This window comes from Meriones unguiculatus, chromosome 6 (assembly GCF_030254825.1).
Source record: "Meriones unguiculatus strain TT.TT164.6M chromosome 6, Bangor_MerUng_6.1, whole genome shotgun sequence".
NCBI classification, from domain to species: Eukaryota; Metazoa; Chordata; class Mammalia; order Rodentia; family Muridae; genus Meriones; species Meriones unguiculatus.
This window is the reverse complement of record NC_083354.1, coordinates 124,953,713-124,976,375: the sequence shown is the minus strand read 5'-3', so window position 1 is coordinate 124,976,375 and position 22,663 is coordinate 124,953,713. Positions and strand designations below refer to the sequence as shown.

The window sequence follows — 22,663 nt, the reverse complement described above, 5'->3', positions numbered from 1 at the left end:
GAAAACCACTATGAATGTTTAATAGGTCATGGTATTTCTAATTAAGAAAAATTGAGCCATAGCACACTTCGTACCGCTGAGTACCTAGCTATTTTGCATGTTTATAAAATACGATTTCCAAACTATTCTGTTGGGAGTCTTAGCTTAACTATAAAGGATGTCAAGTAACTAAGGACAGGTGTCTTCTATACAATCACATAAGCATATAGGAATTCATGTAATGTAGTAAAATGTTTCTCCAGGTAAGAAATCTAAGAGTAGATCATTGCAAGTTATGTTAATTTTTTTCTGTAGCACTTAAATTTTACAATTCAAACTTTGACTTGTATGTACTAATTTTTTCAGCCAAACTTTTAACAGTACTTTTCTGTTTAAGATCAAAGCCATTGGCCAAACAGAATTGAATGCAAGCAACCCTGAAGAAGTACTACAGCTGGCAGCACAGAGAAGGAAGAAGAAGTTTCTACAAGCAATGGCAAAACTTTACTTTTAAGCAGTTAGTTAATTTTTTAAACTTTTATTTTTTAAACAATGGGCTAAAAGTAAACAGTATTAAAAGGTTAAGTTTATATAATACATATGTACAATTTAGTGGTGTTTTCTTTTCAGACCAAAACAAAACAAAAATTAGTTTATAAACAAAAACTTTTAAAAACTTCATATCTTAACAATAGCTTATAATTTCTTCAAAGAGAGAAAAAGTTCACATGTCTGATAATCTGGTACCACTTTTTTTCTAATGAGATTGACTTTAGGCCCAAATTTCCTTTTCAAAGGCTAACTTAAAATATTTAATGTATAAGTAGCTATTCTATATACAGAAAGTTTAAATAAATAGATTTCTAGAGTCAGTATACATTTAATATTTTTCCGCCATAAGAAAATAGAAGTTTAGGTCACATGTTAGGTTACCATGCTAACATGGTCCTCATCCATAATATGGGGCTTAAAAATGGACTGCCAGTTCTGCAAACATAAAGTCTCAGTCACACTACATTTTTCAAACATACTTAGGGATAGCTTAGTATAATAAAGTGACTTTCTTAATATAAATAGTTTACCCAAATTGTGATACACAAAAAGATTATAAAGCAAACTTTCTATCAAGAAAAACCCCAGAGCAGAAGCCAAAGCATTTATCTTGTTTATAATTTCTTTGGTTCTCCCATTGTTTAAGCACGGTTTAAACATCTGGTTCAGTGCCTTACTGATTAAGAAACATTATGGCAAGGCAAACAAACTAGTTAAAAACAGATTGAGCTTCACCATTTGTAAAACTTCAAGTTTTATCATTGTTTGCTACAAACAGCTTTAGTCACTTTATTACAAAACAATCTTTGTAAATAAGTTTAATTTTTATTTTCAAAAAACAAATTGCACCATTCAAGAGTATAAGAATTTAAGAATCTAACATTTAGATTCAAAGTTCTGTGTCAGCTAATGTATCCTTTAAGGTAGCACTAGTCTGGTCCATATTCCAATGATAAAATTCCTAGTTCATCAAGAGAAACACAGTAACACTGGATTTTAAAGAAACACAGTAACCAACAGGAACAATTGCTATAGCATATTGTTGCTGGCTTCCATCCACTATCCTTGGGAGTGATGTCACCTTTGTAAACAAATCTTTTCTTTCTTTGAAGTTTTTGTTTTGTTCTTTTGTAGTGCTGGGGATTTGAACCCAAGGCTTCATGCATCCTAGGCATTTAGTGCCAAATTGACGTAGTTTTTAAATAAAAGAATGGCAGTGTAACTCCTTAGTAGGCAAGGATAGCCACAGCACTGTTTTCCTGTAAAACTTACTCATTTGTATGAAACCATCCAGTATTTGCCCAATTCCCATTTGTTGTTAGCTTCAATATTGTACTGGTGGTTTTTCAGTGCTCTTCGGTGGGGTCATGATGCCTCCATTACACACTGGTGACAGCTGCCCTCCTTTCCTGAAGGTGTTCACACAGTTGACTTCATTCTGTACATGTAGGGATTATTCAATAATCAACAGTTAGGATAAAATAAGTATATTCGAAGGTAAAACCAGACTTCTATCTACTCATTTGAGACCATGTAAGTCTAATTTAAGAGTCTCTCTTAGCTGGGTGGTTGGTGGCACACACCTTTAACCCCAGCACTGGGGAGGCAGAAGCAGGTGGATCTCCAGTAAGATCTTGTTTCAAAACAAATGAAAATGTTTCTGATTTCTTATCTTGACTGCTGGTATTGATATTGAGCTGCTTTATAGTTAGTATTCATGAGACAGGGTCTTACTATGTGGCCCAGGCTGTTCTTGAACTCATGATCCTCTTGTCTCAGCGGCCCTAGTGCTAAGATTATAAGTCTGTGTCACCAAGTTTGCCTCAATTTTATTTTCTTTATATTTTAAAATCAGTATGCCCATTACCTTCCCCTTTATCATATTTTTTAATTGTTTGAAGTACCCTCTCCATCACTTTCAGGGCCTAACTACATAGCACAAATTTAAAAAACAGTGAAATGCCACAAAACCCCAAAACATATAAAACAAAACAAACAAACAAAGAAACAAAAAAACCATACCAGCAAAGCCAAATAATTTGTGTGTGTCTGGATATTGTGTCTGTCTTCCATGGGTATCTTCTTAAAAGTCTTCAGCTTCACTGGACTTACACTTTTTATTACACTGACAAAGGGCACCATCCAGTCTACACATTCTGAGATGTCATCCCATTCCAATCCTAGATTTAAAAAGTTGATAAAGTGCTTAAGTTACACACCAGAAACTACTTTAATATGCCTAATGTACTTTGTTCTGTTTCAAATTTTTTTGTGTATTTGTTTTTAAGATAGTTTCTCTGTGTAGCCTTTACTGTCCTGGACTCTTTGTAGACCATGCTGAACTGATGTTGAAGTAAGAGATCTGCCTGACTCAGCCTCCCAGAGTGTTGGGATTAGAAACTCCAAGGACATGATTACACATTTATCAAACTATATATATATATATATTTCCATGACCTTAAAGCAGAATATAATTGATAATTTTCTTAATGCTCATTCTGTATCCCAGAGCTTGGCTTCCCCGCTGGCTCAGCCTCCCAAGGGTTGAGATTACAGGCTTCATCTGATTCTCTTTTGGGGTGGTTTTTCGCTTGTTTGGATTTTAAAAAAGATTTATGATTATGTTTGTGAGTATGTGCACATGAACACAAGTGCCCACAGAGGTCAGAAGAGGTACCCTGGAACTAGAGTTACAGGTGGTTATAAGCTACTTGATATAGGGGCTAGGAACCAAACCTGAGTTTTCTCTAAGAGCAGTATGTGCTCTTAACCTCTGAGCCATCTCTCCAGGCCCACTTCTGAGCTTTTTAACCAGTGCCTATTCATACAAAGTAGAATTTTGCTATTTGCTTTAAATAGATTTGATTTCCACTTGTTTTCACAAATACTTTTTTTGTTTATGGAGATACACTAAGGGCTGTAAAGTACTAACAAACAAAAAAAAAAATCAGTAAATTGCTAAACTGTAGCTAGGTAATAAAAGTTCCTATAGTTCCATGAAAAATTGTGAACAGGTAAGAAGTCAACAAAATAGTCTTACCTGAGGCTTTCTTAACTACTTCAATGGAGGTAAAATGGCATAAAGCTGCAGCAGCCAGAATTCTGTATTGGAATTCTAATGAGTCGATGGCTAGAATACACAGATCTAAAAGCTAACAAGGAAAAAGCAAAAGTGTAAGTAACTTAAGAGAACCATGAGTATGTCCCTACTTTATTGGTAACTCTAAAGTAGTATGAGAAGGGTGGGTACTTCATCTGGATTGGAAAAGCTAAATTAGTTAACAAGCTAAGCAGGAAGATTGGTGGGTAGATGTTTGAGGTAGAACATTGGCAAAGGTAACACTTCTTATTATGAAATAATCAAAGAACACCTTCCTTAACCAAGGTTAAGGGCAGTGGAGAGCAAGGAAAGCTAGAGCTAGACTAGTTACATTATAAAGGGTTTTTAGAATTTGGAGCACTACTATTTAACTGTGGGATTTTTAAATCCAGGGAAGTTACACTTTAAAAAAGACACAGTAAACTAGACAGACTAGAATGCAACATTCTTAGCACCAACTAGATAGTCAAGTGGTATTATCTTATTTTGGTGCATTTTCAAAATTTTGAATGGGGATATCAAACTTTTGATACTAGAAATATTTATATCTTTGTTGAGACTTGCAGATATAAAACACAACTTTTAATCCAGATGACTTAATACTTATCACCAAATGCCAATTTCACATCCTACATAGAATAAAATTGAAGGTTTTCTTCACATTTATATATGGTAGAATTTGCAGCCTTCAGACCTTATATTGACAAGAATGGGATCCTCAATCTCTTTAGTTTGTTAGTATATGTTACAAAATGTGTTATGCTGGTCTAGGAAAGTTTAAATAAAATAAAATTAAAAACCACAGGCCAGGCACAGAAGTACATGGCGCCTTTAATCCCAGCATTTGAGAAGCAGAAGCACACTATTCCCTGTAAGTTAAAAGCAAGCCTAGTCTAAGACAGCTAAGGCTATGTAGAGAAACCTTGTCTTGGAGAAGGGGGGAAAAAAGCCTAAAGTCAGCTAGTTGAAAGCATTTCTCCCCATTTTATATCAAAAGGTAATTTAACTCTAATACCCAATACTATAAAATACTCATAAAAGTTTAAGATCTTTCTTTCCTAGAATTATTTAGCAATGTAAATACTAGGAAAAGAATTTTATGGGTCAAAAGTTTCTCTTGTCAATTCAGATTTAACTCAGTATGCCATTTTGCTGTGTAGTTCAGGACTTAATGTATACATTGAACAAATCTGTGACCAACAATAACATTAGCTAGCATATGTTCAGTAATAGATACCTGAGCTATCTGGATGAACGTCTCCTGAGAGTACTGAGGTAGAAGAACCTTAGGAACATCTTTAACAGCATCAACTTGGAGAAAAAGATTCAACCAGGAGATGACTGTTACAGGACAAAGTTCCCATTTTAAAGCCTGTCAATGAAAATTTTAAATGCCCATTAATTACAACGTAATAGGTATATAGACACATACATATATACCTCACATTATGTACATAGTAGAGTTAGAGGTTAAGTGAATTTCCTTACTGACCATCAATCAATACCAGTATTTTGCTGCATTAACCTTTTAGAATTGTATACTAAAACCTCAATTTTGGTTCTTTTTAAAATTTCATTCAAAATTATTTATTTTGGGGGTGGGCTTATGCTGCGACTTATATGTGGAGGTCAGAGGACAACTTTTTACACCATGTAGGTCTCCCAGGAATCAAAACATTGCCATGCCTGAGTGGCAGTAAGTGCCTTTAGCTTGATGAGTTATCTCTTTGGCCCTTATGTTTAGCTCTTTGTTATATCTGAGGTTCACTCTTAGTTACTATAATGCAAAGTTGCAACTAAGAAAGGACAGCATTACCTTTAATATAGAGAGTTCCATCTTTAAGATATCTACTTCACTGCAAGCACCATCAGTGACATAAGCAAACTCTTGGAGTTTGGGAGCGTAGATTTCCTTTAATTTAGAAATTTTTTTATTAAGCACAATTTAAATAGAAAGACTTGTACACAGATTATATTTAGGCTTCAGTTTAAGGATAGCTTCACAAAGTGATTATAAATGAAAACCATACATCTTAAGATTTTTGTGTGTATAGTTATCTGTGGCTAACTACTGATTTTCAAGGTTTATTTGCCTAGAGTTGACCTTGTACTTTAGTTAATAAACAATGAGTACCTTAATCTGTTATTTCAATTAAATAAGAAATAACAACAACCTTTTTAATACTACCTAGTCTGGTGGTCAGACCAGAACAAGATACTCAACAAATAAGGTTTTGGCCTGGGGATGTGGCCCATTTGGTTGAGTCTTTGTCTAATGTCTAGAGAGTTGGAAGCAAGAAAAATCAAGGTCATCTTTAGCTGCAGAATGAGTCTGAAGACAGCTTGGGCCAGTTGGACTGCTCAGAACATCTCAAAACAAAAATAAGGTCCAGAAACTAAACACATTTGATTAATAACACAAAAGCATATTAATCAAAAAATACTGACCTTATTCTTGCTTTAGTAGCATCTGTACTTTAAAAAAACAAAACAAGGCCAGGTATGGTGGCACATGTTTTTTAATCCCAGCCTTTAAGAGGTAGAGGCAGGCAGATCTGCGAGTTTGACATCAGTAAGTTCCAGGCCAGCCAAGGCTACATCCTGAGACCCTGTCTCAAAGCACTTGCCAACGAAAGGCAAGGTCCTGGGCTTACATACAGGGAGGGGGAAGGAAAAGATGATTGTATCTTGGCTGATGGCAAATTTGTCTTAAAAGTCAAGAAATATGGCTTGATTTAATGTCTTGAACAGGACAGGCTGACTAGTTTCAGAACCAGAAGATAACTTATAAAGCTAAAAAGATAACATTTGCAAGAAAAATACATACTTGGGGATATTAATGTGCTCATAATCCCTCAAAATGATATAAGCTGTGAAGAATATTAGTAACAGCCAACAGGGTACTAGATGGTAATTACATATTTTTGAAAGTTTGAGGCAATGAGTTTTCTTCTAAAATGGCACCAACATTATACAGGAAAATATTACGCTGGATAGACCATTATTGTCACCCAACATAACATTTCTTTCATTTGTTTAGGTTTTAAACACCATTCTTTTGATCTTAGGTGCTACATAATTATGTAACAACACTGATAGATTATATCTGGTGAAATGAGCCATTCTATTCCCAGCATCTAGAAACTAAAATAAGTGCTTATAATTTCTTCCATCCCTATTAATTAAATAATTCCTTTTCTCTAAAGATTAAATTCAGAAAAATGACAGTATCCTAAGATTAATGTGTTCATTTAAAACTAAGTTTATAGTAAATATATCTGGATGAAATTTAAGAACTTACCTCAAGTTTGGAAGCAATGAATAATGAGGTAATCCCGATAAGTTGAAGTGTATTTTTATTTACATCCTTCTGTGTCAACATAAATCTGTCAAAGAAGTCTTGGGCGAGGTAAAATGTCTCCCTATGAAGTGTGTATACTTCACATACCTGATGAAACAAAAATTCAAATATTATTTCCAGAATTTATCCAAATTACAAAGTCATCTTTGTTATACTAGATTATAAACTATTTTGAGGCTAATTTTTGTTTTTTAGGATGCCAATATTAACCTGAGGGATTAACATGGACTGATTTTATTGCAGGCTAATATAGTAACATTGGTAATAAAATCTTTTCATGTTTTTGTTTAATGGGAACTGCCCTTGTGTATCACTATTGTTGCTAATGAATACTGCCATTCTCACACTTAAAGGAAAGTTTAAATTTCAAAGATACTCCACAAAATGGGTGCCATTGTCTCCTCTTTGGAAATGAGAAAAACAGGACTAATAGATGAGTTTGAAGTAAGCACTAGGTATGTTAAAAAACCATTCTGTTCCTATCTTACGCCATTTTAAAATCAGGAGTATGATGCCTAGAGAATGGCTCAAAGAGCTTGTACTAGTAACTAGCACTGGAGTGTAGGCAGCTGAGCATTGCTAATACCCTCAGTGCAAGATCTGACGCTCTTGGGCATCTGCACTCACATTTACAGTTAAAAATAAACAATGAACCTTTCCTTTTTTACATTCTTAGACTGAAAATGTTTGTGTCACCGTTCAAAGTAAAATCTTTTAGTTAACATAAATCTAACTACATTGATGCCATTATCATTAGATGTTCAGAAATAGACCTTATGCTCAATTTTCAAATCCTCCAAATAAGTCAAACCCAACAACATTATCATCCTTTCTGTGATAATCTTTAAGGACAATGATCTGATGACAACCTCATTTTATAGTCTTGGAAACATTTCTGAGATCTACCAAAAGGTCCACCCATAGTCTTCCTCCCTTAGAATGAATCTACACCCTCCCAATATTAGGGATTAAACACAGGCCTTCATCATGTGTTAGTGGTAAGCTACCCTGCCCACCTGCCCCTTATTTTCTTTTGAGCCACTATCACCATAACCTACCCTGGCCTGCTTGAAATTTGTCATTCTGCCTCAACCCATCATCTCCTATCAGACTTAATATCCAGGGTTGGAAGAAAATCAGTTTAACATCAAGTAATTGTTTGCTCAGCAATTATTGGAGGAATTTATAGTTCTGAGAAAGGCAATGGGCCTAAATAAGAAAAAAAATGTTTGTCCAGATTACTGACACTCCTTTAATTCGATGATATGGTGTATTTTTCTATTTTGAGGCCAGGTTTCACTATGTAGTCCCTCTGACCTGGAGCTTGCTATTAGGTCAGGCTGGCCTTAACCTCCTGATCTTCCTGCTTCAGCCTTTGTGGATTACAGGCCTACACCACCAGACCCAGAGGTATAGTGCATTTCTGAAAGGACAGGAGTACATTATAAAAGAAGCTAAAGGGGATTTAGAGGGCTTAGGGCATCTGGGTATCCAAAGCCTCTTTGTTTAGGGCATAAGACCAAAGTTGATGATATGGTTTTGATAACGCAGGAAAAGGCTATCTTCAGGCCGGGAGCCTAAGCTGATTCTTTGTAGCCCCTGTATAAAACCTGGGCAACTCAACATGCCACTCACCTCGAGCACCCTCAACCTGAACCCAACCTAACACATGTCAGGGATTTCTGATTTTGGTTTGCGTTGTATCAAAGATGTGTTCTTAGGATTTTACTCCTTGCTTTAGTACTGAGGACACACTACCATTAAGCTATGCCCACCAACTTCAGATTTTACTCTTAAAAAAGGTAGTTTGGTCTGGGGTTGTAGCTCAGTGCTGGTCTAGAACACACAACACCCTGGATTCAATTCCAACACTGCAAGGAAAACAACAACAACAAAATCACACTCTACTTTAGGTGCCATAAAACCATACTGGTAGGGGCAGAGTACTCTGAAGTCACCACCCATACAAATATTTTTCTGTCAGACACAAAAGATACTTTGGTTTTTAGAACATACCTCTAAAAGCCAGTCTAAAAGTATTGACCTCATCTGTGGTTCCAGGTCAGAATGCAGAACTTCAAAATGTTTGTCATGCACATATCTGCTTTCCTTTTGTAGCATATTTAGCCAAACCTCCTGTGAACATCCCCAGCTACATGGGGCAAGGGAGAATACATGATTTATGTTTTGTGATCTATACAAGTTCTGCTTACAATAGCATAAATCCAAGTTTCAAATATCCAACTCCGTCTTACAATTACAAATAGAAAGTAGTAGCTCTTGGGAGTCAACTGAAGATTTCCACCTTATTGGAAATTAGCATCCCTGAAATTTACCAATTTCTTATAATTTATAAAAGCTATTGTTTAAGATTTTAAAAAATGCTTTTTTGGTTTTTTTTGAAACAATGTTTCTCTGTGTAAAAATAGCCCAGGATGTCCTGGAACTCACTCTGTAGACCAGGATGGTCTTGAACTCACAGAAATCTGCCTGCCTCTGCCTCCTGAACGCCAGGATTAAAGGCCACCACCCAGCAAGATAACTCTTAAAAGAAACACTAGAAAAATATTTAAGGTTTAGGATCACAGTGATAATTAAGTCCCAACACTTGAAAAATATAAACAGGATCATTTATAACGAGGTATAAAGAAGTATCAGGCATAGTTATGACTTATTTAAATATCTGGCTCCATTAATTTGCTTATTCAAGTCAAATGTCAATCACTACATAAATGTTTTGTGTAAGCTATACCTCTTAGTCATATCATAATTGATTATTAGCTTGGTAAGGAATAAGTAGTGTTAATAAACCAGTTGAAACTGCTGTCCATTTAAAGCATTCCTATTAGACAAATTTGAACTATACTAAAAAAGTAGTTTAGTTCTATTATGTCTGGAAGCACTTAACAAGCAAGTGAGAGAGAGTTTGGATTTTAAATATATCACTCAGTATCACTTGCAGATAATATTGTCTCATGTAGAATGAATGATAAACACCTACTTCTCAGTAAGTTAAGTACTAAAAAACAAACAAGTTTCCCTATTTTATAATGAAGTCAAAAGAAAATACAAAGCATTATTTTAATTCCACCGTTTTAACCATTAAAGTTATTGAAATTTTTTTACCTTAAATCTGGCAGAGGTGAGGGATTAATAAAAAGATTTTTAAATCTGTAATTTGTAAATCTAGAGAAGTCACTTGTTTCTATTTCTTTATGGGGTGTTTCAATGATAATGCAAGGACTGATTCCTCCAGACAGTACAGGTGGCCAACAATTCTGTCATTTCAAAACAAAAAGAAAACCCTATTAGTACATCAAGAAATCTTGACTTTTGTTCTGCATCTTCAAATAGTAGCCAATTTGATATTCATATTTAAACTTTAAAGCCATACAATTCATATCAGTCTTCATAAATGACAAATCCTGGTAATACAAGACATTAAGTACTGAAATAACAAATGTATTTGTAATATAAAATAATTTAAAAAGTAGTTCTCTGAATCTAGAAATTTTAGCAGAGATGCCTTTAAAAAATAAATAAAAACTCCTTTTCTAATACTTGAATCCAAAAACCTTAAAAAAAATCAGTCAAGTAGTCAGTAGTCACTTAAGAGAATCTTTTTGAAAGAATTACCATCTCCAAGTGAACACATAGGAAGAAGGGGTCCCAAAGCCTGGGTGCCAGGCTGTCAGTGATCTCACATCCTTGTTATGCCAACTCAGTAGCTATTGGGACCCTCTACTGTAGGCTGAAAGTGAACAAAGAGCAGTATATAGGCGGGCCTTGGTACACCAGCCAGTTCCAAGAGGGAGGGGTTTACAAAAAGGAACTTGCTGCTACTAGGCCGACTACACTGCAGCTGCGGAGCCGGGCATATATAACCCTTCCTGTTGCCTCTGAGATCTTTAGACACACATGATTCTACTCTTAGTCTTCCCTAGCCCACCCAGTCCAGGGCTGCATTACCCTAATCTCATACTGATGCTTCTTGGTGATCTCCTCTTTTCTTTTTTTGACATCCTGGAGAACAGAAAAGACCATTGTAAACTAAGGTCCCAGCAAGGAATTTCCTCCCTTCCTCCCTCATTTTCCTTAAATCACCTGTGTTTTTCTCTTCTTGGCCTGAATTATCTGCGGAGATATCTGGGCTTCTTGTGGAGAGTCTGGCTGGTTGGGCTGGACATGCTGTTGCTTAGCTTGTAAACGGCTACTGTGATGAATTTTAGAAAGGAAGTTTAATTAGTAAGTCTTGTATCTCAAAGGCAGCAAATTTTGAAACATGTCTCCAAGACTAAGTGTTACCTGCGTCTCGACATTCTCTTTGAGGCCTATGAAACTTCTAAATGGGGGAAAAGAAAAACCAAAATCAGGAACACAGTAATCCAATTTTCAAGTTCCAATTAAAACTGATTCACAAATTAACCTTCAAAAATATACACTACCTTCTGAAATACAAGAATTATCTCAATAATCTTACATTCGTGCCTCCGTTTCCTCAATTCAATGTGAGTGCATTCGGGATTTGCAAAGTACCCTAGCACCCTTTAGATGATCTTCTGGGCCATTCATGCACTCCCCAGTACAACCAGGGTGGGAAATGGACTCGGGCCCGCCAGGCGCCTGGACGAGCGGGCAGTAAAGAAGCCGGTTCCGCGCCAATTTGGAGAGCGCCAGTGGCGGGGAAGCAGGGGGTGGAGGGAACGGAGGCTGGTGTCACGTCCTCCAGGCTCCTTTCCCTCCTTCCCAGCCCCACCCGGCGGGCAGTGCCGCTTGCAGGGTTGACGGGACCCCAATTTCAGAAGGAAAAATATAATAATAATTAAAGGAGGAAACTGCTCCAGAATTTGTCCTCCGTAAAGGTATCCACACCTCCATCCTCTCGCGCGGGAGATCTTCCCCCGATGAGGGTGGACAGGGAAACTCCCAGAGCAGCTTTCCCGTGGCCTCTCATGTGGGGTCACCCTCCATCCCTGGCTCTCCTTGGCCTCCTGACAAGGATCCTGACAGGGAGCGACCTTGGGAACCCCTGAACCCCTGTCTTCTAGTTCGTGCCCCCGCTCCCCCAGTTTCCCTCCGCCACAGCTCCCGCCTGCCGAGGTCCCTCGCCCTCCCGCAACCCCAACACCTCCTCACCGCCAGACCCTCTACAGCTCGGCTCAGCTGGCGCCGGCGCCAACTCAATATATAGGCCTGGGCCGGCCCGCCCCGCACGCATGCGCCTCACACTGACACCTCGGCCGGCGCCCGCCCCTCCCCCGCCCGCGCCCGCCCAGCTCGCCCGCGCGCGCCGCGCCCTGCCCTCAGCGAGCGCGGGCGCCGAGTGGCCGCACCGCCCGCCCGGGCCGCTCGCCTCCGCCCCGCTCGGAGCTTCACCTGCGCGCGCCGCGGCCGCCGCGGCCGAGGCCCCTCCTCCCCCGGGGCGGGCTCCCCGCCGCGGACGCCCGCATGCCCTCCGCTTCGCCCCGAGCCCCCCTCACGCCCGCTCTGGGGTCTCGGGGTGTCAGGCGGCGGTTCCGCTCCGCATTTCGGGGAGGATGGGGGGAGCAGGCGACGCGGTCCCGCCCAGGCCTGGGGGGGCGCGGGGCGCGGGAGCCGCAGGGCCCGCCCCTCCGGGAGGAGCGAGGCCTTTTCCGAGGAGGCCGGCCAATGGCAGCGGAGGACGGCGGCACAACGTGGAGCGGCCGCAGAATGTAAACACGCCGCGGCGCGCGGCCCGCCACGTGCGGAGCCCGAGCCGGCCGACGGGCCTCGGCCAGCCCCGGGCCGGCCGCGCACCGGAAGGCGCCTCAGACCCCGGACGAGGTACGTGTCCAGCCGGCCCTCGCGCCCCGCCGAGCGGCCAGGCCGCCGCCGCGCGGGAAAAACCCGGCGCCCGCGCCGCGCCCTTCGGGCCGGACTGCCGTTCCGGGCGCTGGAGGTGCAGCGGGCGCGAGTGCGGGCCGTCTCCGGGGCCCCGGCCGGGAGGGCCGGACGCTCGGGACCACGTGCGCCCCCGGCCGCGCGCCCCGCCCCGGCCCGCCCTGCCCGCCGCCAGCGCGCCCTGCGGAGCCCGCGCGAACCGCCTGCGCGGGAGAGCCTCCCGCCTGCGGGCGCTGTTGGGACGTGGCGGGCCGCGCCCGGGTCCGGGCAGCGAAGCTCGGGGCTCCGGCGCCCTCCCGGCGCCCTGTGCGTCCTCTTCTGCCGGGTGTGCGGCCCCCGGAGGCAGGCGGACCGGCGAGTCTCCGTCCTCGGCCGGAGAGCGCCGGGGGCGGCGGCCGCGCGGCCCGGCCCTTCCCGAGATGCACCTGGGGGCGGCCGGCCGCGGGGGCCTTCTGGGCCGCGCTGCTCCTTAGGGTGGTTGCGTCCACCGGCAGGGGCTCGCTTCCCACGCTCATACGCGGGAGACCGAAGCAGGGGAGGGGGCCCGGTACGTCGCCCAGGCCTGAGAAAGTTCCAGCAACGGTGCCTGCCACGATTCCAGCGGGCGGGCCTCCCTTCGCGGCAGCTGTCATCCTAGAGATGACCTCTTAGAGATCTGACTGGTTTTGGCAAAAAAGCAGTCATTGTGTGCTAAATGAGCATAAGCAAAACTGATGGCCCGCAGCCTCGGCTCGATGGAGTTCGAGACCAACCTAGGTTATGTGACACACTGCCCTAAAAATCTCGACTGGTGATCTGTGGGGGTGAGCTTGATCAAGATACACGGAACACGGGGAATGGCGTTAACATAGGATTAGTCTTAGAGTATCATGCTAAGCGTCATGTTAGTGGAAAAGTACTGTGGGCATATCTTTACTATGTGAGCAGGGTAGCTGAAGGGAAAGCAAAATTAGAATGGTTCTCCTGGGTACATACCTAAAGGAATTGAATCAACATAAAACAAAGGCACCAAGCCCAGCACTCAGGAGGCAGAGGCAGGTGTTTCTCTTGAGTTCAAGGCCACAGTTGTAGATCGAGGTTTAGGACAACCAAAACCTGTCTTGAAAATCAAAAATTTAATAAAAGAAAACCCAAAATAAATAAAAACAGAGGTACCTACAAGCAGTTATTGTGGCACTGATAGTCATAATACCTAAGTTACAAATCAGCTTAGGTGACCCTCCATGTGAATGGAAAATGTCCTAGATATACACAATCAAATATTCAGTCATGAAAAACAAAGTTATATTTGCATGAAAATTGATGGGATATAACAGTAAGGGCAATAAGACAGATCCAGAAAAACAAGTATGGCATGTTTTCCCATGAAAAAAAACTATTAAAATTATAGGTGAAGGAACAGCTTAGTGGTAGAGCACTTGCCTGTCATAAGTTACAGCTTCAAGCACATGATGGGAGAGCCATGAAATAGAAAGGGGACTGCTTGTAAAGAGAAACAGAGCAAGAATAGATAATAGAGGATAGATAGGATTTATCCTATTTTAGTTTTCCGAGACAGCATTTCTCTGTGTAGCTCTGGCTGTCCTGGAACTCACTGTGAATGAAGACCAGGCTGGCCTCAAACTCAGAGATCCACCTGCCTCTGCCTCCCAAGTGCTGGAACTAAAGGTGTGTGCCGCCACCCTTCGTGGTCAAAGTTTTATGCAGATGTCATAGTGAAACCATTTTCAGGAAGAAGAAAAAAAATCTATAAAGGTTCTTGGAGGCACAGGTCTTTGTTTCCATAAAGCCAGGAGTTTTCACCTGTTGTTCTGGTTACTGATGATCCGAGCAAGGTTATTGCTTGAGCCCCCACTCCAAGGCTAATCTGGGCAGGATATAAAACCCTTTTTCTTTAAAATAAAGTCAGACCTATCTGACATACTTCTTTTTCCCTGGTCTTTACCATGCGCTCTCTTTGTAGACCTCTCACATCCTTTATTTTTGTACTCTACTGTTTTGTCTCCTCCCCAACCCCAACCTGGTTTTTCAAGACAGGGTTTTTCTATGTAGCCTTGACTGTGCTTTACTCACTTTGTAGACCAGCCTGGCCTTGAACTCATAGCTATCTGCCTGTCTCTGCCTCACAGAGTGCTGGAATTACAGTTGTGCATGCACCAAGCTAGGTTTTGTTCTGTCTTCTAAACAAGATAATAGTTGCCTGTTTAAGGACTGAACCCAGAACCTCCTGCATTAGTGCTCTGCCTTGCAACATTTTTACTTTTTGTTTTTTTGAGATGGCATCTCAATATGTTTCCTAAGCTTACCTTGAATTTGCAACTCTCCTGCCTCCAAGCTTCTGATGTAGCTAGAATATTATAGGTCTGCACCACCTCCCAGCTTTGTTCATCTTTTTATAGTTAGCTAAGCCAGTGGTGCAAAGACATATGTAGCAGGACCTTGGTAAATGGATGTTGGATAGGAGAATTACCCCAGTAAATAACTGGGGCTTGCCTCTCCCCGCCCCCCAAGGTTTTGAGAAAAGATTTCTCTGTGTAATGGTCTGAACTTGTTATCTGGATCAGAATGGCTTTAAACTTGTAGAAGTCTGCCTGCCTCAGCTCCCTTAATGCAGTTATTTTCCTAGAATATTCTTAAGCTTAAAAGAAGGGGGGTTAAAAAAACAAAAACAGGTAGAATAGATGTCTCATGTATCCTTGTCTGCATCACATACATTCTCTGTATTCTAGTATCACACCTTTGTTGTCACAATGTTTGTCATTAATAAGTCAATGTTGATGTGTTACTAACTAAAGCATATACTTTATTCAGATTTCCTTAGTTTTTGCCAAATGCCTGTTTTTGAGAGAGGATCCCATGAATCTCAGGATGACCTTAAATCCTATTTGTAGTTGAGAATGACTTTGAACTTATTTCAGTGCTGGGATCACAGGTGTTTACTATCATAACCAGTTTATGTGGTTCTGGGTGAGCTCTAATCCATTTAGACAGGGTCTCTTGATGACATGTCTATAGCCAGCTCAGACTTGTCTTGAGCCTGCCAGCCAAAATTACTTTGAACTTCTGATCCTCTTGCCTCCACCTCCCAAATTGATGGGATTTCAGGCATGCATCATTGACAGGACTTTACCTATATTTTTACCCCTCCACAACTGTACCTTGGATATATCTTTGTATTTTTAATACTTTTTAAATCATGGAGCTGATTTGAAGCTAAGCAAAATGATTTATGCATAATGATAATTAGTAAGTCTCACAAAATAAGAAAACCTGAGGGCCGGAGAGTTGGTTCAGTGGTTAAGAGCACCATCTGTTCTTCCAGAAGTCCTGAGTTCAATTCCCAGCAACTACATGGTGGTTTACAAGGATCTACAATGGAGACTGATGCTGTTCTTCAATTAGCTTTACCTCAGCACTGCCTGGCAGGCATTGAAAGGAACACTTTTCCCATCTAATAAAGCCTGCTGAGCTAGTCATGATCTTGAATACTTATAATCCAGGCAATCAGGAGATGTGGGTTGAAGCCCATGTGGGTAGGGGAAAGGATGCCAGCTTGTCTAAGAGACAGGGAACTTACCATTAAGTTATCCCAGGCCGGTGAGATGTCAGCTGGTAAAAAGACACTGCTGGAAATCTGACCTGAGTTCAGCCTCAGGAACCAACTTACACAGGTTGTTCTCTGACACAGAGGTCCATGTATGCACACACATATAAATATGCACACACACAAATTCTTTTTTAAAGACAAAATTATTTTTGCCCATAGAGTTTACATTCCATGGGGAAGGGCACATAATAAGTGGATATCTTGCTAAGCACTGAGGAAAAAATAAAGATGCTATCTTAGAGGGCAGTGACCTGGGAAGGAAGCAGAAACATTTTGCTCTTGAATTCATTACTACAATAGATGCTAGTATCCATTTTTTTGACCACTTGGAACACAGTTCTAGTCAGGAAAGGTTAAGGACAAACCTATGTACAGTAGTGACTAAGAAGGAAAGTAAGAGCTGAGTGTGGCGTGTGCTGTGTTGGATGTTCAGTGAAGGCCTCTGGTATACATTTGAGTAGAGAACTCTGAAGTTGGACCATGTTGTACAGATAAGGAGGAATGTTCTAGAGAAATGACCAGCCCCAAGGACCCCAGCATACTTGGACAACAAGGAGAGCAGTATGATTGGTGGAGTGGGCAGGGGAGATGCTAATAGGAGAGATCGATAAGGATCTGCATTGTTTGAAGCATAGTCCCAAGCAGGAGTAAAACACAAGTGGGGTCTAGTTGGAAGACTAGTCCAGTGAGAGTGAGGGTCACTGGGAAATGATGAAGTGCCCAGTCCAGTATATATGTCAGAGGTAGAGCTGAATGCCTGTAACCAATAGGTGTCAACCACAGACAGAATGGAGTCAAAGGCTAGTCAGAGGTGAGTGCTTGTCTCTTGCTATCAACATGATGAAATCAAGAATTTGTTTTGGGGGTTGGAGAGATGGCTCAGAGGTTAGGAGCACTGGCTGCTCTTCCAGAGGTTCTGAATTCAATTCCCAGCAACCACATGATGGCACACAGCCATTTATAATGGCATGCAGGCATACATGCTGGGAAAACACTGTATACATAATAATAAGTCTTTTCTGAAAAAGAATTTGTTTTGGACAACTTAAATGTTGAAAAGTTTCACTTGCCTTTTATTACAGAAAGTTTAAAATGTTCAGCAAAGTTGAAAGAATTTTATAATGAGTACCCATGTACCCACAAACAGAATCCATCATTGCCATTTCTCTGTTTATTTTATCATTAATTTTCCCATCTCTTCTGTCTTGCTTTGGGGAGCATTTCTAAAAATAAATAAAAAGATTGTTACACTTGCCCCTAAATATTTTAGCATGTATGCTATTGGGAATTCAGTATTTTGGTTAGCTTTTCTTTTGAGGCAAAATTAATTTTAGTATAAAGTATAAAATTTTCAATGCTGGGGGTTGTTTGTACATGCTAAATAAGTACCTACCATTCTGTTGTATCTTCAGCCTAAAACAAAGAAAGTATGAGACAGGTTCTCGTGTAGTTCAGGTGGGCCTCAGACTTACAGTGTAGTCAAGGAGGACCTTGAACTGGTAGTACTTTTGCTCTTACCTCCCTAGTGCTGGGATGGTAGAGGTGTCTCACCTTGCCTATTCATTCATTCATTCTTTCAAAACAGGATTTCTTTGCATAGCCCTGGATATTCTGGAACTCACTTTGTAGAACATGCTGACCTCAAACTCAGAGATCCTCCTGCTTCTACTTCCAAGAGCTGTGGTTAAAGGCATGTATCACAATGCCCAGCTTAAGAATGCCCAGTTTTAAATGTGTGTGAAGAGGAATTTTACTAGAGACCAAGTCTACTCTGGCAAGAGATCACATCCAAAGACCTTCTAGGTCAATGTGATCCTCCTGGAATACAAACACACCTTTAATCCAGGAGACAGAGGCAAGCAGGTCTCTTGAGTTCAAGGCCAGCCTGGTATAGAGCAAGTTTCAGGTAAAGAAAAGCTTAGGTCCAGGTGAGATGGTACACATTTTTAATCCCAGCGCTCAGGAGACAGAGGCAGGCAGGTTATCTAAGTTCTAGTCAGTTCTGTTCAGGAGTTGAGTCAATGAGCTGAATAGGTGGTGCGGTAGAGTTGAGTTGATGGCTGTTCAGCTCGTGGAATTCAGAGGAGAGTTTTACAAAGGGAGGTTAAAGAGAGAACAAGCTAGACACCGGTGAAGGCAGAAGGAGCCAGATGATTAGAACAGATTGCTAGAGTTAGTTTGAGGCCAATCAACAAATCAGTGAGAAACAGAGAGAAGCCAGATTAGACGTGGAGAGGAGTTTGAGCCAGAACAGCTGAGTTGAACCAGCCAGCCAGAGTTCAGAAAGAGCTAGAAAGGGTGATCTTAATCAGCAGCAAGTCTCAGAGGCTGAAAACAACCTAGGCTTAGGTTAGATTGTATGGAGGCTCAAAGCCTCTAGGACTAGGCAGACCTCTGTTAGCAGATGGAGGCAGGCAGTAAGCCTCAGAGACAAATCAGGTGAACAAAAGTTATTTTTACGTGTGTATGTGTACACGTGTATAGAGGCAGTCAACATTGGTTGTCTTTCTCAATTGCTTTTCACCTTTTTCCTCCACTTTATTAACATTTATTACTTGTACAAAATAATGGGTTTCATTATGACTTTTCATGCATGTATACTTGTACTTTTCTCAGTTATAGAACATCACTGATGGGCCAGAGAATTTCACTTCATATCACTTCCCTGGAGGTAGCTGTAATTCTGTGTGTGTGTTTTTTTTTTTTTTTTTTTTTTTCATCCTAGATTGGTGTCAACAATACTAGAGCTGCTCTCCAAGAAGCCAAGAAAGAACTAGAATAGTGGCAGAGGTAAGAGAGACTAGGACCTCACCTCCAGGAGCGTCTAAAGTAGCTGGAATCTCAGGCCACCAGGCCTGGCTGCTTGCTCTCTGAGGAAAAGTTTACAAGGTGTAATCTGAAAGTTTGGAAGCTGGATAAGTTTTGGAATTAAGAGTTTGTAAGATGCCTGAAAGAGCATACATGAATGTATACATGCCGTACGTTTCTTGATAGCCCAGCAGAGCCTAAAGTAATGTTCCCACAGCCAAATACAACATTTCTTTTAAAAAAAAATTTTTTTTTAAAGGTTTTTCTGTAGCCTTGGCTGTCCTGGACTCACTTTGGAGACCAGGCTAGCCTCAAACTCACAGAGATCCACCTGCTTCTGCCTCCCTAAGTGCTGGAATTACAGGAGTGATTTTCTTTAATTAAAAAAAAGTGCATATATACACACACACACACATACATGTACATATATATGTATGTATGTATGTACGTATAGTAGGGATGTGCATGTGCAGAGGTAGATGTCTTCCTCATTTGCTTTCCACCTTAGTATTTGAAACAGTCTTTCATTAAACATAGCGCTTGCCAATTTGGCTAAATTGGCTGGCCAGGTAAGCCAGTAGGACCTGCTATCCACAGTTCACACCACCTTTGCATGCCTTTGTAGGTGCTGGGGTTCCTCATGCTCACATGCTAAGTGCTTTAGCAACCAAACCATTTCTCTAGACCCTCTTTTTGGTTTCGCTTGTTTGTTTTTCTTTCTTTCTTTTTAATGGTAGTGTTTTGCCTGCGCTGTGCACTACACACACGCAGCGCCCTCTGAGGCCAGGAGAGGGCGTCAGACCCTTTGGAATCGGAGTTACAGGCAGAGCTGCTCTGTGGCTGTGGATGGATGGGCTCTCTGGAAAACTGGCCCGTGCTCTTAATTGTTGAGCCATCACTTCAGTCCTCCCAGCCCCTATCATTGACTCTATTTAATACTTTCATGGTTACAGAAACAACAATAGAATGTCAACACATAGAAGAGACAAAGAAAATGTGACAACTGAGTTTTAGGTGAGTTAAGATGGAATTTTTGGGGGGAGAGCAGTAAGTTTGTTGCCAAACCTAGTGGGGGAGGGGATCTTAGTTTTAAGGGCTTTTCACACTTGAGTATTGCAAATAAAGAATTATGGACTGATTGATTTATTTATTTTTTTCCCTCTTGAGACAGGGTTTCTCTGTATAGCTCTGGCTGTCCTACAACTCGCTTTGTAGACCAGGCTGGCCTTAAACTCAGAGATCCACCTGCCTCTGCCTCTGAAGTGATGGGATTAAAGGCCTGTGCCACATCACACTTGTGGCAGTCATAGGAGTCTGTTCACTTGTTCACTGTGGGATCCAGAGATTGAATTCAGATTGTTGAACTTTCATGGCAAGCACTTTTACATAAATATACACTCACACTGTAATAACAACAAAAAGAAACATTAAATCTGTAAGAAATGGGTCATTCTTCTTGCTGTTTTTTTGGCAGTGCTGCAGTCCAAACTCAGGGCCTCCTGCATAGTAGAAAAGCACCCTGACCCACCAGTAAGCTGTACCTCTAGTTCACAGGTCAATTTAGTTAAAAGCATGAAACATCTTTGTTTGGTAATACATGCTATGCCATAAAAATTAATGTTCTGCTAAGTGTGGTGGTGCATGCCTGTAATCCCAGCACTCTGGGAGACAGAGGCAAGTGGATCGCTGAGTTCAAGGCCAACCTGGTCTACAAAGTGAGTCCAGGACAGCTAGGGCTACAGAAAGAAACCCTGTCTCAAAAAACCAAAAGAGAAAAAGAATTAATGTTTTATCACTCTGATTCTATGACAAGGTGAACAAGAGCAATCCACATTGTTCTAAGAATCAGAATTTGAATTGGTGATCATACCTACACCTCCCCAGTCCTGGGATTATAGGCATGTACCTCCATATCCAACTTTATTCAGTGTGTCCAGGCTTTGTGCATATTAGGCAAGCACTCTGCCAAATGAGTTAACATCTCTACTCTATTAGGTTTGTTTGTTAAGTGCAAGTTAACAAAAATTTAGGCAAGTAGTCCCTTAGGCATTTCTGTATAACTCTCAAGCTGCAAACTGACATTCTCTAGCACATTTATCCAATATTTTCAGGTCAGTAAGGCTTTCTTCTGAGCTAGATTTGGTGCATACCTCTAAATTCCAGCACTTGGAGACAGAGGAAGGAAGAGGGCCACAAGTTTGAGGCTAGGCTGGATTATATATAGAGACCCTATCCAACTGTCCCTCTCCCTAAAACAACAACAATTTTCCGTTTGAAAGTGATTTCTTGGGTCTGGAGAGATGGCTCAGTGGTTAAGAGTACTATTTGTTCTTCCAGAGTTCAATTCCCAGCAACCACATGGTGGCTCACAACCATCTATAATGTGATCTGATGTCCTCTTCTGTCATACAGGTGTGCATAAATGAGAGCACTCATATACATAAATAAATCTTTAAAAAGTTATTTCTTAATTTCAATATTTCAGACTTGCTCTAATTAACATCTGATTTTTTTTTCTGAATTAATGAAATATGATTGAATGAATCACAATGAAATATTGACTCTTAAACACTCAGAAATGTAGTTTTGGCCTCATGAAAACTGAGAAATAGTTTAACAAGGTATTCAACATAACCCTGCAGTGGCTCCCTGCAGTGACACAGTCCAGGCTCCTCAGAAAAAGATGCCATCAAGTGATAATACTATCTGATCATTTGAATGCTGTTTGAGTCCCCTGGGATTTGTGCTTGGTTGTGAGCTACCTTGACCCCTCAGTGTATCCAGACATGCTGGTGCAGGGTGGGGTCTGGGGCTCTGTGCCACCAGGTCAGGGTCTGTTGTGATTTCAGAGGCTTGGTTTAGCTCAGAAAAGGCCTGGTCAACTCTTTAACCCCTAATCATTTCCCCCATGTAAACTTTTCCAGGGGCTGGTTTTAGAATATGAGATCACTGAATAAAATATTTTTATTTCTCTATTGTTAGGACAATGAACTCTTGAGTATAGTTGCCAAAAATTTGATGGGTAATTTTCATTCTGTAATTTGGCTTTAAAGGGCTGGCAGACAGAGGTACTCTAAACCAGTGTGCTCTGCTTGTATCTCCAGAAGACTAGTAATCGCCAGCATCCTTTTTCCCTCCTCATGCCTTCACCTCCACTCCAGCTCACACACACACATCTTTCTGTTCCCACAGTCTGTAGTCTACTCCTATCGCCAGTGTCTTATTTTTGGGAGGTAGTAAATGCTGAACTGATAAAATGGGTTTCTCCTTTTTTTTTTTTTTTATAATTTAAATGTGACAGACTTTAATTTAGTTAAATGTTACATTTACTTAAAGCTTTTAGACCAAAGTTTATTGAGGTAATTTTCGAACACGTCCTTTTTGATAAACTATT

General features: G+C 41.1%; 3 protein-coding genes across 8 annotated transcripts in view; 2 read left to right on the top strand and 1 right to left on the bottom strand.

The window, feature by feature from the left end:
- The window catches only part of Ints8 (integrator complex subunit 8), a 49,276-nt gene extending 48,700 nt beyond the window's left edge, over positions 1–576 (top strand). Inside the window, exon 27 of the mRNA XM_021657613.2 lies at positions 377–576. Within this exon, the coding sequence (XP_021513288.1) occupies positions 377–493 (117 nt within the window). The 3' untranslated portion in view covers positions 494–576. The remainder of the gene's footprint in view (positions 1–376) is intronic.
- On the bottom strand, positions 498–12,512 carry Ccne2 (cyclin E2). Of its 4 annotated transcripts, none has more exons than XM_060385982.1 (12): positions 12,369–12,512; positions 11,298–11,334; positions 11,097–11,202; positions 10,962–11,015; positions 10,119–10,270; positions 9,009–9,144; positions 6,933–7,079; positions 5,448–5,543; positions 4,869–5,003; positions 3,572–3,683; positions 2,554–2,711; positions 498–1,969 (listed from the first exon to the last, which is right to left on the bottom strand). In XM_060385982.1, the coding sequence occupies exons 2-12, from the start codon at positions 11,309–11,311 to the stop codon at positions 1,856–1,858; spliced, it is 1,224 nt and encodes a 407-aa protein (XP_060241965.1). In that variant the 5' UTR covers positions 11,312–11,334; positions 12,369–12,512; the 3' UTR covers positions 498–1,855. The 4 variants fall into 4 exon arrangements, with proteins under 4 accessions (XP_060241965.1, XP_021513290.1, XP_021513289.1 ...); XM_021657615.2 differs by having other exon boundaries at positions 11,097–11,205; positions 12,369–12,506; XM_021657614.2 differs by lacking the exon at positions 12,369–12,512 and adding an exon at positions 12,129–12,245 and having other exon boundaries at positions 11,097–11,205.
- A 149-nt stretch (positions 12,513–12,661) lies between these two features.
- Ndufaf6 (NADH:ubiquinone oxidoreductase complex assembly factor 6) overlaps positions 12,662–22,663 on the top strand; it is a 129,439-nt gene continuing 119,437 nt past the window's right edge. For 2 of the 3 annotated variants that reach the window (XM_060385988.1, XM_060385986.1), the window contains exon 1: positions 12,662–12,797. The gene's annotated coding sequence lies outside the window, so the exon portion shown is untranslated. The remainder of the gene's footprint in view (positions 12,798–22,663) is intronic. The other variant, XM_060385985.1, reaches the window with a different exon arrangement.

Coding starts and splice junctions, on each gene's coding strand:
- Ccne2 (XM_021657615.2), bottom strand. Junction 7,080..9,008: donor TTTTAGACTGGCTTTTAGAG/GTATGTTCTAAA, acceptor TTGTTTCATCAG/GTATGTGAAGTATACACACT. Junction 5,004..5,447: donor TGGAACTCTCTATATTAAAG/GTAATGCTGTCC, acceptor TTTCATTGACAG/GCTTTAAAATGGGAACTTTG.